This window comes from Chiloscyllium plagiosum, chromosome 40, assembly GCF_004010195.1.
Source record: "Chiloscyllium plagiosum isolate BGI_BamShark_2017 chromosome 40, ASM401019v2, whole genome shotgun sequence".
In the NCBI taxonomy this organism is placed as follows: Eukaryota; Metazoa; Chordata; class Chondrichthyes; order Orectolobiformes; family Hemiscylliidae; genus Chiloscyllium; species Chiloscyllium plagiosum.
In genome coordinates, this window is record NC_057749.1 from 9,788,188 (window position 1) to 9,801,741 (window position 13,554).

At 38.5% G+C, this 13,554-nt stretch overlaps 1 protein-coding gene across 7 annotated transcripts in view; it reads left to right on the forward strand.

Annotated features, from left to right (window-relative positions):
• The window catches only part of csk (C-terminal Src kinase), a 141,680-nt gene that overhangs the window by 65,994 nt on the left and 62,132 nt on the right, over nucleotides 1-13,554 (forward strand). Inside the window, exon 1 of one of the 7 annotated variants that reach the window (XM_043680255.1) lies at nucleotides 2,859-2,917. The exons of 5 other annotated variants lie outside the window; for them this stretch is intronic. In XM_043680255.1, the coding sequence (XP_043536190.1) occupies nucleotides 2,874-2,917 (44 nt within the window). In that variant the 5' untranslated portion in view covers nucleotides 2,859-2,873. Of the gene's footprint in view, nucleotides 1-2,858; nucleotides 2,918-4,681; nucleotides 4,753-13,554 lie in introns of those variants that run through there. One more of the 7 variants, XM_043680260.1, reaches the window with a different exon arrangement.

Sequence of the window (13,554 nt, forward strand, 5' to 3'; positions counted from 1 at the left end):
TTGCTACTTCATACTTGCTTGCTACCTCCCAAAAGGAAGGTCTGCTGTTCATTGGTGTATGAGAAATATGTCCCTTGAGCAATGGTCAGTTGGCAATCCTCATTGTGATAGTAACTGGATGCTGCTTCTAAGCTGTAAGTTGTCCAGGCAACAACTGCACTTTGTTCCTCCCATTAAACACAAAACTACAGAAGGGACCAGGTACAATGTGTTGGCTTGGTTTTGAAGCAAATCTGTCAGACTCTCTTCCACAGTGAACTTTAACCAGTATTCTGCTTTATTGTGAAATCTTTTCCACCTGGATGTTCAATTTGTACTGTTCACAATAATGTTTGCTGTACTTCAACTTTGTTTTAATTCTACTTGTTCATGTTGATAAAGCATCCATTTGGTGATGGTTTACACCTGAAGTAATCCCAATTTAGCCCAGATGGTATAGAATCAGATACATCAACTCAGGGTCATGTGTTCAAATGTCTGATCAAGTGCTTTTTTTTTAAATATCCTCATGTCGTGGAACCCAATGTTACAATACAGGAAGGTTCACACTAATTTATTTTGTGTTCTTAGGGCGCAGTGCTAATTGCCCTACCTCTTGGTCAGAACAGGAGTTGAAATTTCATTTGCTGTAACACATCTGGGCTGGTTTATTAAAAGGATCTGTAACTGAGGTCAATTTGCCTAAAAAGTAAAGGTAAATAAGAATATCTTGGAATGAGAATTTAGGTTTGTTTTTATATTTAAATTGACACTTTTGGAGTTATTTCAAAGATGGATATACAAGAGTACATGTTTGGAGGGAAATGAAACATAATATCTACTATTTAATTAGTGTTGAGACTATGTCTATCTAACCAAGGTAATTTACTTGATGCAAGTTGAATTTAATTGTCATTCCTATGAAAATAAAATGTCTTTGACAGCAATAGTTTGTACCAAGATGTCACTACCCATATTAGATTTGTAGAGGTATTTAAAATATCCTTGGAGCAAAGTGAGGACAATAGCAATTTGATATTTTCCTCTGCAACCTATTCACATATGTTATTCCACATCTCGGGGGCATATCGGACTTGGACCTGGACTTCCTGGTCCAGAAGTAGGGACACTACCCTAGCAGTTTTGGGGCTATGTGTAGCATCCATTCTGTTGCTTTAATCTTGAGTGTGAGCTCAAGATTAAAGAACCAAGGATGAAGTTTGGATACAGATAAGCCAATTCCCTGAATGGCATAATGTATTGAGGGTGCCTATTTCCGTCCGTATGTTTCAACACTTGTGCAACTTGCATTTCAAACGGTTTAATGAGCATAAGGCATCGATCATTGTTACTGGAAGCAGGTGTTTTCTGGATGGCTGGTGAATTGGAACGAGCACTTGGAGCAAGCAGTGCGTCCGATTCACATTGTAAACCTAAGTAACATCATTTCCTCCTGCTGTGTGGTTTGAAGAAATCACTAGCACATTTTATCTAGTTTCTTAGTCTGTCTTTTTTAAACAAATGACTTTATGTAGCCATGCTTCAAATTTTTGTGGTTTATTAATGATGGCGTGCCCGTTTATGCGTGTTCTCACATGTACTGTTCTTAATAGATCGCACTCATCAGTATAATTGCAGCAAATTCTAGTTCAAATGAAGATCATACCTGTTCAGAAATTTAAAATAAATTTAGTTTTATTAGAAAAACTGGAATACACTTTTACTGCTCTGCATTCCTTCCCTCTTTAACTAGCATTAACTTTGTAAAACTTGCATAGATGGTGGTAAGCAGGAGATAAATAAGTAAAATTTGGTTTCTTTCTGGAGTAAGTTGACTGTACAGTAGCAGGAAGTTCTTTCGAACTTTAGAGCCTTCAGTGAGCCGTGTGAATCTTGAAACAACAGTGTGTGGTTGAAGTGACTTCAGTCTAATCTATTTATAAATCTGCTGACTCTTACTTCCAAATTGGTCTGGGTTCCATTTTGGGCCTGAATTTGAGTTCTGACACTATTACAGTAAGCAAGTTAAGGAATGGCATAGTGTTGACATCCTGGGAAATATTGAGATGATTTCACAAGTAGTGGTTTAAGGATGAAGGAAAGTTATTGCAGGTGGTATAAATTTTGAAGCTTGCTGGCACTCAGGAAGCAGAGAAGAACTGAATGGCACAATTCTGTAAAAAAATTTTTAAAGATTGAAACCAGGAAGTTTGAGGCAAAAATAATTGAAATGAGGAATTTCCACTTTTCTCCTGTAATCTGCAACATTTTGACATTGCTTTTTGTGTCAGCTGACCAGAACAGGACAGTAAAAGAGTGATCATAACTTATACGTGTCTGCCAAATTGAATGCTGACTCTTGGATTTTAGACAGTGAGATATTGTTAATTGTCACAACCTAGAAAATAGCAGGAACCAGCTGTTCAGCCCTTTGAGTTAGTTCCATCAAACATTCTGTCCATGATTATCCAAGCCATCCTGCAATTGCTTTGCCCTCTTATCTTTTGATCCTTTTAGCCCCAAGTGTTGATTCTAATATCCTCTTGAAACCATACAATATTTTGGCCTTGGCAGCTTTCTGTGGCAATAGATTCACAGGCTCAACTCTTATGGGTGAAGGAATTTCTTCTTATTTCAGTCCCAAAGCATTTATCCTTTATTCTTAGATTATGACTCTTGGTTCTGGATTCCCCCACCATCAGGAACATCTTTCCTGTATCTATTCTGTCTTGTCCGGTTAGAATTTTATGGCTTTCTATGAGATTCCACCCCTGACCCCCATTCTCTGTACTCCAGTGCATATAGTCTGAATTAATTCAACCTCTCTCTGCACAGCTCCTGCCATCCTAAGAATCAGTCTGGTAAACCTTTGTTGTACTCCCTCTATCGCAAGAATGTCCTTCAGCAGATGGGACCAAAACTGTACACACTGTTCAAGGTATGATGTAACATTGGCCCTGTATAATTACAGCAAGCCATCTGCTCTTGGATGTGAATCTTCTTGCTATGAAGACCAGCACACTGTTGGGATCATGAACAATTTGTTGAATGGGTATCAAATCACAGGGTACCAGATTTAGCTCGGGGTGAACTAAGTGAAATGCTGTATTATGAAGATATGAGGGGGGGAATGTAGAATTCAATATTTAATAGCTGTTTACATCAGAGGATTGTCAGTTATTGGTTTGAGTTGTTTGGATTCTCAAACCTAATTGCTTAATAGGTTAAAGTGGAATTCATATTCAACACAGCTGTATTCCTATATCCCTCATAATGTTTTGAAGCCAGAAGGTGCTTCACAACAGCCTTATCAAGCAAGTAGAATTCTTAGAGTGTATTTGTTAGCACATTTTGTCTTGTGGCAAGAAGATTTGTAGTTTATTAGCAGCATTTCCACTTGAAATAATAAGGATTTAAGAATGACAGTGACTTCTACACAATCTGATATTACAAGAGATTACAAGTTTCTATGGATGTTTCATCAATGTTAGGAAAAATTGAGGACTGCAGATGCTCAAGAGTCAGTCGAAAAGTGTGGCGCTGGAAAAGCACAACTGGTCAGGCAGCATCCGTCCTGATAAAGGGCTTATGCCCAAATGTCGAATCTGCTGCTCCTTGGATGCTGCCTGACCTGTTGTGCTTTTCCAGCACCATACTTTCGGATACTTAATCAATTTTCATGATTTTGAGAGAATTCGGTATTTGTTGAATGAATTGTTTGACATGTTTAAAAATCATCCTCTAAATTACTGGCCTTGTTTGAATCAAATTTAATATTTTCAGATGAGAATTTGTTTAATAATTCACAATGCTACTTCATATAGTATTAATTTTAACATGTTTCTTCATTTATTGCTCAAATATATAGTGAACAATTTCTAAATATGGAAATCTAGTTGATGTACAGAAAACTGGGACAAAAGCAGTTTGTCAAGATAACTTACTGCTGATTCCATTTGGTTTTGACAATTGTGTCCTAAGCATTTGGGAAATAGTTTCTAATTGTTTTCATCTGTTCTCACTCCCCCAACCTTTAAAATTGATGCAGCATAGTTCCATGGTTCACTTAGACAACATATAATAGTGGATTGGTTTAATTATGAAGAAGGTTAATTTCCTATCCTGTAAGGCATGCAGATTGATTACTTTTAAGAGTTTATGCTCCTCATGCTTCTGCTGGTTGAGGGCAGGGGTCCACAGTGTACTCACTCTCTTTATTGAAGGGTTCAATGACACCTGAATACTTCTCAAAAAATAAAAATTAACAAGCTATTAGAACTTTTCTAGTCTTGGTCAGTTGACGTTTTCCAAACTCTTTCAGCAAATGTGAAAATGTTTTGTGTTTTTGATGGTGACCACCAAGTGTAATATTGACCAGAGACATTGGTTTATTCAAGAAATTTCTTACTTGCACAAGTTCACAGGACCAAGTGTAATCTTATGCACATGTGCTGATAGGCTATCAGAAACTGAGTATTTGGTGCTAATTTAAAAGAAGTTCTCAATACTAATTTTTCAGTTCCTCATTGTATATGTATTTTTAGTGACAACATGCAGCTGTATCTTCTATTACATGGATGTGGACTATGTAATTTATTTATGCTTCAAATATATTTCAATAGTTGCTCAGTTTATGAATCATACTCAGTGTAGCATGCAGCCTAATTTTATTTGTAAATCAAGTATTAATAGCTTTAACATGAAGCATTTTAAATCCAAATCAGATTTTAACCAACAGATTGAGAAGCCATATTAACAGAGGCTGTTCATTTGGTTTGTAATCCTACAATTTCTTAATACTAAATTCATTTACCCTTTATGTTTGTTGTAAAAGACCCTATCATTCTTGTGTTTGCTATTGACTTGAAAATGAGCCATTGGGATTGTTTGTTTACAATTAAATTGCTTTTCTCAGTAAATGAAATCACTTTACCCATGTAGTTATCTCAATTGAAGAGGAAGTGTACATATGAAGAGAACTTTAAATGGCAGTTTGTGTGAATTCATGGGGATTTGAACCTTAATTTTTAATTTCAATCTGCTTCTTTGTTAACAGTTTTCGCCTTTGCTACGAATAAGGCATAGATCATGAAATTTATTCTCTTAGACGGTTTTATTTTATCGTTATGCTTGGGTACTGTAACTGAATGCTGATCATTTGTCACTTATGAAATAGTCGAGCAGGCTCAAGGTACTAAGTGTCTTATTTCTGTTTTTTTTGTGTTCTTAATAGAGAAAATGAGTAAAATAATCTTTTATGTAAAAAATTATTCATGCTATTTGTGAATTTCAAACAGATTATTGACCATCTTTATTTTTTAAACTGTAGTTTGCTGGACTATTTCATAATGCAGTTAAGAACCAGCAAAATTGCTCTCTGTTTGCAGACACTCAAACCAGATTAGGTGAGAATGGCAGATTTCATTCCCTAAAGAATATTAGTGAACTAGCTAGATTTTCATGACAAGTTAGTAATTACATGGTCACTGTTCCTTGTACCGATGTTTTTTTGTTTCAAGTTTTATTTATTAGCTGTGTTTGAATCTTGTGTTCTGTGGTGGGATTTGTACTTATGCCTGTGTTATTTTGTTCGCCCTTGGGCCTGTGTTTTACCAATTCAGTAACAATAGCATATTCAACCCATGATTTAATGAGGGGGACTGTGAGACTTGCAGTTATGCAAAGAAGAGGGAAGAGTAGCTGATGTGTAGGTATGTGTAGAATGAAATTGTAAAATTGCATGTCTTTGAATTCATTTACATTATTGCATTATGGAGCAACCCATTTTCTCACCTATCCATCATCTCACCTATCCATGAGTCTAAAGCAACGTAGTTCCTTGAATGGGACTTGAGGCTTAAACATTGTAAAAGCATGTTTTAGATATAGCATGTTTTTAAATAATTAATCCATTGATTAACTTTCCATGATGTACAGAATTAAAGGAATAAAATTGATCTATCTTTTCCCTAACCCCCACCATAGCTGGTGAAGATTTATTAGATCTGCTCTGCACCTTTTCAGATGGGTCCAAAATTAGTCTACAGAATTGGATACTGTACTGTGTGGAATAGTGATATACAAAATAGTAATCAATATTTGCTTGGGGGGAGGGGAAAACCTACTCTGAATGCCCCATGCCACTTAAGATACTCATGCAATTAGTTGGGTCATTGGTCACATCGATGAAAGTATTCCCTGCTTCCGTCTATATTCTGTAATGTGTAGTACTTGCAATTTGCTGTTACGGCCCCTTTGAGTAAGATGATTCATGTGCACACTTTAATTTGCAGTTAGCTATGTAGTATAATGTGGAAGTAGAATGTTGTCAGTGCTGTGGGGAGGGAAGAAAATGTTGTTTCGCCATTACATTTTGCATTCAATTGCTGCTATACAACTATAAGTTAACGTGATTGGCTACCACTCAACAAACTGCTGAATTGCTAGCATTTCTTGCCAAACTTTTATTTCAACAGTAAATGATTTTGAAGTTCGCTACTACACCTGCGTGATGCAAGTTTCAAATCAGCTTTAGGCAGATGGGAAAGCACAAGAAAGGTTTGTCTATATTCAAGAACTATGTTGTCAGCTGATTGGTGGCATCTTGGTGATGGCAAGGTGTGCTCCAGAATCTGTCCTTTGCCTCTACGTGGCTGAGATGGTTAGATTCTCTTGTTTGAGATTCTCATTGCCTGGCACTGTCTAGGGTGAATGTGACTTGCCATTTTATCAGCACAAGCTTGGTGTTATTCTGGTCTTGCTGCATAAGGACATGAACTGCTTCAGTATGAGAGTATTGCCAAATAGTGCTAAACATTGTATAATCAGTTAACCGCCCTCATCTGATAATATGATGGAGTGAAGATTGTTGATGAAGCAGCTGATGATTGGGCCGGGGCGCCCAGAACTCCCGAGGAACTCCTGCAGAGATGTTCCTGCTGAGACGATGGACTACCAACCATCATAAGTATCTTCCTTTGTGCTAGGTATGACTCCAAACAGCAGAGTTTTCCTCCTCTTTCCTGTTTGTCTTCAATTTCTTGATGGCATACTTGTCCAAGTGTCTTAATGTCAGAGGCAATCACTCTTGCCTCACTTATGCAATTCAGCACTTTTGTCCATGTTTGGACCATGTAATGAGGTCATCAGCTGAGTGGCCCTGACAGAACCCAAACTCAACTTGTCAATGAGCAAGATATTGCTGAACAAGTGCCACCTGATAGTACTGTTGAAGATGCCTTCTGTCCCTGTTGACAATTTAGGGATTCCAGGATTGAGAGTTGACTGTGGTGCTTGGCTGCTTCAGATTTGTCCTGCTTTTGTGAATGGGGACTTCTAATGGCGACTTTGGCTAACTGGAAGCAGAGACATATGGCTGAATGTTTGCTTTGCCATGATGTCCTGCTTTGAAACTATCACATGCTTTATAGAATTCATATCTATAACCATGTCGGAGTTTGGGCAACATGCAAATCGCAGGTGAAGCTCAAGGTTTTTTATCGAAGTCACTCGTTTGAACATTTTTCTCTGCCATTTTCATTATAGAATTTGCTGAATTCAGATTAGAGATTTCCCAAATGATAAGGAATAATTTCCTCATTTTTCGAGTATTGAAGTTTCACCGATTTCAGTTGGTTTGAAATGGACAGAAATTTTAATATTTGATGTGATGGCTATTTTGTCAGCGTTATTGTTGATGGTTTTAGTGAAGAAAATACTGTTGTGCAGTCATAATGACCTTGAATTACTTGGCAAAATATACATAGTTATTTTTATTTAGAAGTTAATGTTCAACCGATGTACAAGATTGGAGGCTAGCAAATGTTGTTCCCTTGTTCAAGAAGGGGAGTAGGGATAACCCTAGTAACTATAGGCCTGTGAGTCTCACTTCTGTTGTGGGCAAAATCTTAGAGAGAATTGTAAGGGATAGGATTTATGAACATCCGGATAGGAATAATGTGATCAAGGATAGTCAGCATGGTTTTGTGAAGGGCAGGTCGTGCCTCACAAACCTTATTGAATTCTTTGAGAAGGTGACTAAGGAGGTGGACGAGGGGAAAGCAGTAGAGGTGGTGTATATGGATTGTAGTAAGGCGTTTGATAAGGTTCCCCATGGTAGACGACTGCAAAAAATACGGAGGTATGGCATGGAGGGTGAGTTGGAGGTTTGGATTAGGAGTTGGCTGGCTGGAAGAAGACAGAGGGTAGTAGTTGATGGCAAAGGTTCATCTTGGAGTGCAGTTACTAGCGGTGTTCCGCAAGGATCTGTTTTGGGACCATTGCTGTTTGTCATTTTTATAAATGACCTGGAAGAGGGGTTAGAAGGTTGGGTGAGAAAGTTTGCGGATGATACGAAAGTCGGAGGAGTTATTGACAGTGAGGAAGGATGTGGCAGGTTACAGCAGGATATAGAGAAGCTGCAGAGCTGGGCAGAAAGGTGGCAAATGGAATGCAATGTAGCTAAGTGTGAGGTGATTCACTTTGGGAAGAATAACAAAAAGATGGGGTACTGGGCTAATGGTCGGATACTTGGTAGTGTGGATGAGCAGAGGGATCTTGGTGTCCATGTACACAGATCTCTGAAAGTTCCCACCCAGGTAAATAGTGCGGTGAGGAAGGCATATGGCGTACTGGCTTTTATTGGTAGAGGAATTGAGTTCCGGACTCCTGAGGTCATGATGCAGTTGTATAAGACTCTGGTACGGCCACATCTGGAATATTGTGTGCAGTTTTGGTCGCCATACTATAGGAAGGATGTTTAAATTAAGGGGGGGGGTAGGTATAGGACAGATGTTAGGGGTAGATTCTTTACTCAGCGAGTCGTGAGTTCATGGAATGCCCTGCCAGTAGCAGTGGTGGACTCTCCCTCATTATGGGCATTTAAGCGGGCATTGGATAGGCATATGGAGGATAGTGGGCTAGTGTAGGTTAGGTGGGCTTGGATCGGCGCAACATCGAGGGCCGAAGGGCCTGTACTGCGCTGTATTCTTCTATGTTCTATGTTCACGGGCAATAATTGGCAGTAAAGCTGTAACTGAAGGAGTAATAATCCAAATTGTTGCAATGCACAATATGGTTTGCAACACATGGCATTAGGAGTTTCTAATGAGAAAAATCAAGATGTAATCAGGAAACTGTCATGGTTGAAGCATAATGAATGTACAGCTAAATTGAGAAGTAATGGTTAGATACCTTAGGTTTGACCTGAAATATCTGATAACATAAAATGGATGTCAAAATTGCATGGATATTCAAAAACTGATTGGGATAAAAATCATGAGATCATCAATTGAAGGTTGTCTTCAGTATTTTATTGTGCCCTGGATCTGTATCACATAAAGCTTGTCTCATGCCAAGGTTTTATGACATAATGAAAACAAGTACTGTGAATCACAACAGGTCAGGTAGCATCCATGGAGAGCGAACAAGCTAATATTTCGAATTTGATGACTCTTCATCAGAGCTGAAGCGAAGTGAACACTTCCTCCAATGTATCTGCAAGTACATACATGGGGTAAAGGCAAGTTTGCAGGGTCAAGTGTCACTACCTAGTCTGAGTCATAAGAGAATAATTTTTTTTTCATGGTTTTTAAAATCAATTATCATAGTAATCTGGGCAACAAATGTACCACAGGGTAGGCCTTGGAGGGAATTAGAGTTAATTCCTTTTCAGGCTGCTTAATAGAATACCCCAAGCCTTCTGTTTTGGATACTGCACTTCTGTTTCAAGACGTGTTCATTTTAGTGGGGTGAAATGGCTGGGCCTTTATTGCCCATCCCTCGTTGTTCTGGAGAAAATGTTAATGATTAGCCTACTTGTGCTGTTGAAGCCTTTGGGATGCATACAGCCACAGTGTTATTGGGAAGGGGATTTCAGGATTTTAATTCAGTAACAGTGGAGGCAAAGTAATATAAGTTCATGCGTGTGTGGCTTGGGGGGGAAACTTGTGCATAGTGATGTCTCCATGTCTGTTGCCCATATCCTTTGAGAGAGCAATGTTTTAAAAGTTGATGTTTTACTTACAATGACAGGAGTAATATGGCTTGTGTAGGGTTCAGGAGCGACAGCAGTGAGGTCATAAGGAGTAATGAAAGCGGAGAGGGCCCAGGAGCAGGCAGATGGATGGCAGAGATGTTTCCACCAAATCAGCAAGTAGAAAATTGAGTGACTGTAGGGTGGTAAGTGAATGGAATGCGCTGCCAGAGGAAGTAGTGGAGGCATTTGGATGGGTATATGAATAGAAGAGGTTTGGAGGGATATGGGCTGGGTGCTGGCAGGTGGGACCAGATTGGGTTGGGGTATCTGGTCGGCATGGGCAGGTTGGACCGAAGGGTCTGTTTCCATGCTGTACATCTCTATAACTTATTATAACTCGATAAATAATAGAGAACCCATTAAGGACTGTAAAATGTGGGCACAGTCCTCAATGAGTACTTTGTATTGGTCTTCACAAGTTTAAAAAAAAAGGATATAAGGATAGAGGATTTTGAAATATTAGGAAAAGTTAACAGCGAAAGAAGCTACTAATGGGTTTAGCAATGTTAATTTTGGATAAATCCATAGGCCTGACTGAGATATAACCCACATTGTTAAGAGAGGAGATATCAGGGTTCACTCAGTAATTTTCAAATTCTCTTTCAGGTGAGATGCCAGAGGACTCCTAAAATTGTCCCATGACTTAAAAAGAGATGAAGGGATAGGCCAGTTAATCTAATCTCAGGAAAATTATTAGAATGTTGAGGAACAGGATATATTTGTACTTGGAGTGATATCGATTAATGAGGAACGAGCTAAGGGCAGGGTTGTATTTGACACATTTGATCGGATTTCCTGAAGCTGGAATGTTAATGAGGATTACATAATGCATTTGATGTCGTCTGCGTGGACCTTGGCAAGGCTTTTGGCAAAGTCCCTCATGGTAGGCAAGTCAAGAAAGGAAGAACCTTTGGGATCCAAGGCAAAATGGCATGTTGGATCCAAAATTGGCTGAGGGGCAGGAAGCAGAGGGTGGTGGTAGGATGTTTCTGTGACTTGATGACTGTTTTTACTGGGGTTCTGCAGCATTTGAAGCTGATGTTCTTGCTATTTTTAATGTACATTAATGATGTGGGCTGAAATGTAGGGAATATGATCAAGACGTTTGCACTTGTCACGAAAATTGGTAGAGCAGTGAATAGTGAGGCAGATTGCTTTCAACTGTAAGGGAGATAAATCGACTGATCAAGTGGGCAGAGCAGTTCTAAATGGAATTCATCCTGGAAAGGTATGAAGTAATGCACTTGGAGGGGACCAATCAGGTAAGTGATTACACTATAAATGTTGGGATTCTGGAAAGAACTGAAGATCAGGGGACCTTGATGTGCATATCCACAGATCCCTGAAGGTATTAGGGCAGGTCGATAAGATGATTATGGGTGCATTAACTGAGACATTGAATACATGAGCAGGGGGGTTAGGCTGGAACTGCATAAAACACAACACAACTGCAGTAGTGAGTGTAGTTCTGGTCACCACATATCAGAAGGATGTGATTGCCATAAGGGAGGTGTAAAAGGGTTTTACTGAGATGCTGCGTGGGCTGGAGGGTCTGAGCTATGAGGAAAGATTGGCTAGACTGCGATTGTTTTCCTTGGAGCAGCAAAAGCTGAGAGAGATGTTTAAGATTATGAGGGGTGTAGACAGAGTGGGGGGGAGGTTCTTTTTCCTTTAATAGAGAAAACATGGGTTTACGCTAAGAGGTTGAACACTAAGAAGCAACAGAACAGAATTTGTTTCCACCAAAAGTGCAGTGGGAGCCTAGAACTCAATGTTTCAAAGAGTGGTTGAGTCAAACACAACTTGTAAGCAATATTTAGATATTCACTTGTTATAGTCTTCAAGGCTATGGATCAAGAAATAGAAAATGGGATTGGTGTAGTCAGAACTGTGGTGGACAAATGAACTCAGTGGCCATGTCCTCTGCTGTAAATGTCGTCCAGACTTTAATCTCCTAATTGAAAGATGAAAAAATATTTGCAAGTGCTTTTGGTGTCATAGCTTGACAGATATTTAAAGCTGAGTTTTTGGCCCACAGAGCTGAGTACACTGACATCCAATTATTCCCATTTTTCATAAACTGCTAGCAGCTGTGCATTTATTCCTCCCCCTGCAATTTATCATGATTTTGGCACACAGTTAGCTTTTATGAAATTACCTGCACTTCGATAAAATAATCTGCAAGATGAAATCCATACACTAGCTTCTAGTCAAAGCTATTGGATCTCATTAATTAATACCTTGAGGTAAGCAGCATGCTTTGTTTACAAACAGATATCGAGTGCTTCAATGCTATTAACTTGAGAAACACGATTGTCAAAAAGCACAGTACAGTAGAGGTCAGAGTCTACATCCTCAGTAAATGCTGCAGAACAATTAATATTCTGAAAAACAAATCTCGACATCATAATCCATTGTTTTGTTTCACAGTAGGATGTCTTAAGATTTACAATAATACTGTCTTGTTTTGTTTGCTCCTGTCATTTTCAATACTGGATTTGTTAACAGGTGTAGATTAGACTGTAAGAATTCCTGTACACTTAAAAGTTTCTCATGTATTTTGTGACCCTAAGTTTCCACTGTTGCAAAGGGCCTTAGTGTTTTTAAGTGATTTACACATTTTCACTTTTTATGCTTATTATCAGTCTAAAAGTCTAAATAATTACTGACCCCATGATAAAGCAATTTCAATGGTCATTGACTTTGAAATTAAAAATAACAAGTATCTTTGTTTGAATGGTTTGTGTACTTTAATCGATTTTTTTGAACAGCCATAATTGCAGAGCGACAAATGTGGTTGATTTTCAACTTTGCACAGTTGCTTTGATAAGTTGAATCCTTGATATTTGCATAACTCCAATTTGAATTTTACAAGAACCATTACATTAAGAAACAACATTTGATGAAAATGCTCTGCCTGGATTTTAGTTTAGCTTGCAGAGTGTTTTTACACACCCATTCTCACCCAAGCTCCATTTTTGTTTTGGGATGTACTTCAGTTGTCCCTTTCCTCAAGCAATTAACTGAGATCACAATACAACAATGAAGGCTGAATCTTATACTATACGTGTTTCGTATTGGTACAAAACCAATGTGATTAGAAGCCGGATGAAACTTTGTTTTCAGTTTGAACATCCTGTAATGACTCTGTAGTCACAGATTGCTGAATCGAGTCTGCAAAGTGTTTTAATGTGAAGGCACTTTGTGGTTGGATCTTTCATTCTTCAGTGCATGATTATATCTTTAAATGCTGAGCACTGTAAATTATCTAAATTGCATCATGATATGTGCCTCGAGGAGCCAGTGTTTAAAAATATCTAAATTGAATTCCTGAGAATTTGAGTTTCTCTTTGTTTGATGGTGCTCACTACCTTCCTATACGGATGCAGTATCACCTTATCCAAACCCAATCAAATTGAACATGGATTAGCATAAGCTATATATTAGGTAAAATACTGCAGAGTCATAGAGATATCCAGCATAGAAACAGACCCTTCGGTCCAATTCGCCTATGCCAACCAGAAAGAGGATGTGGTCGA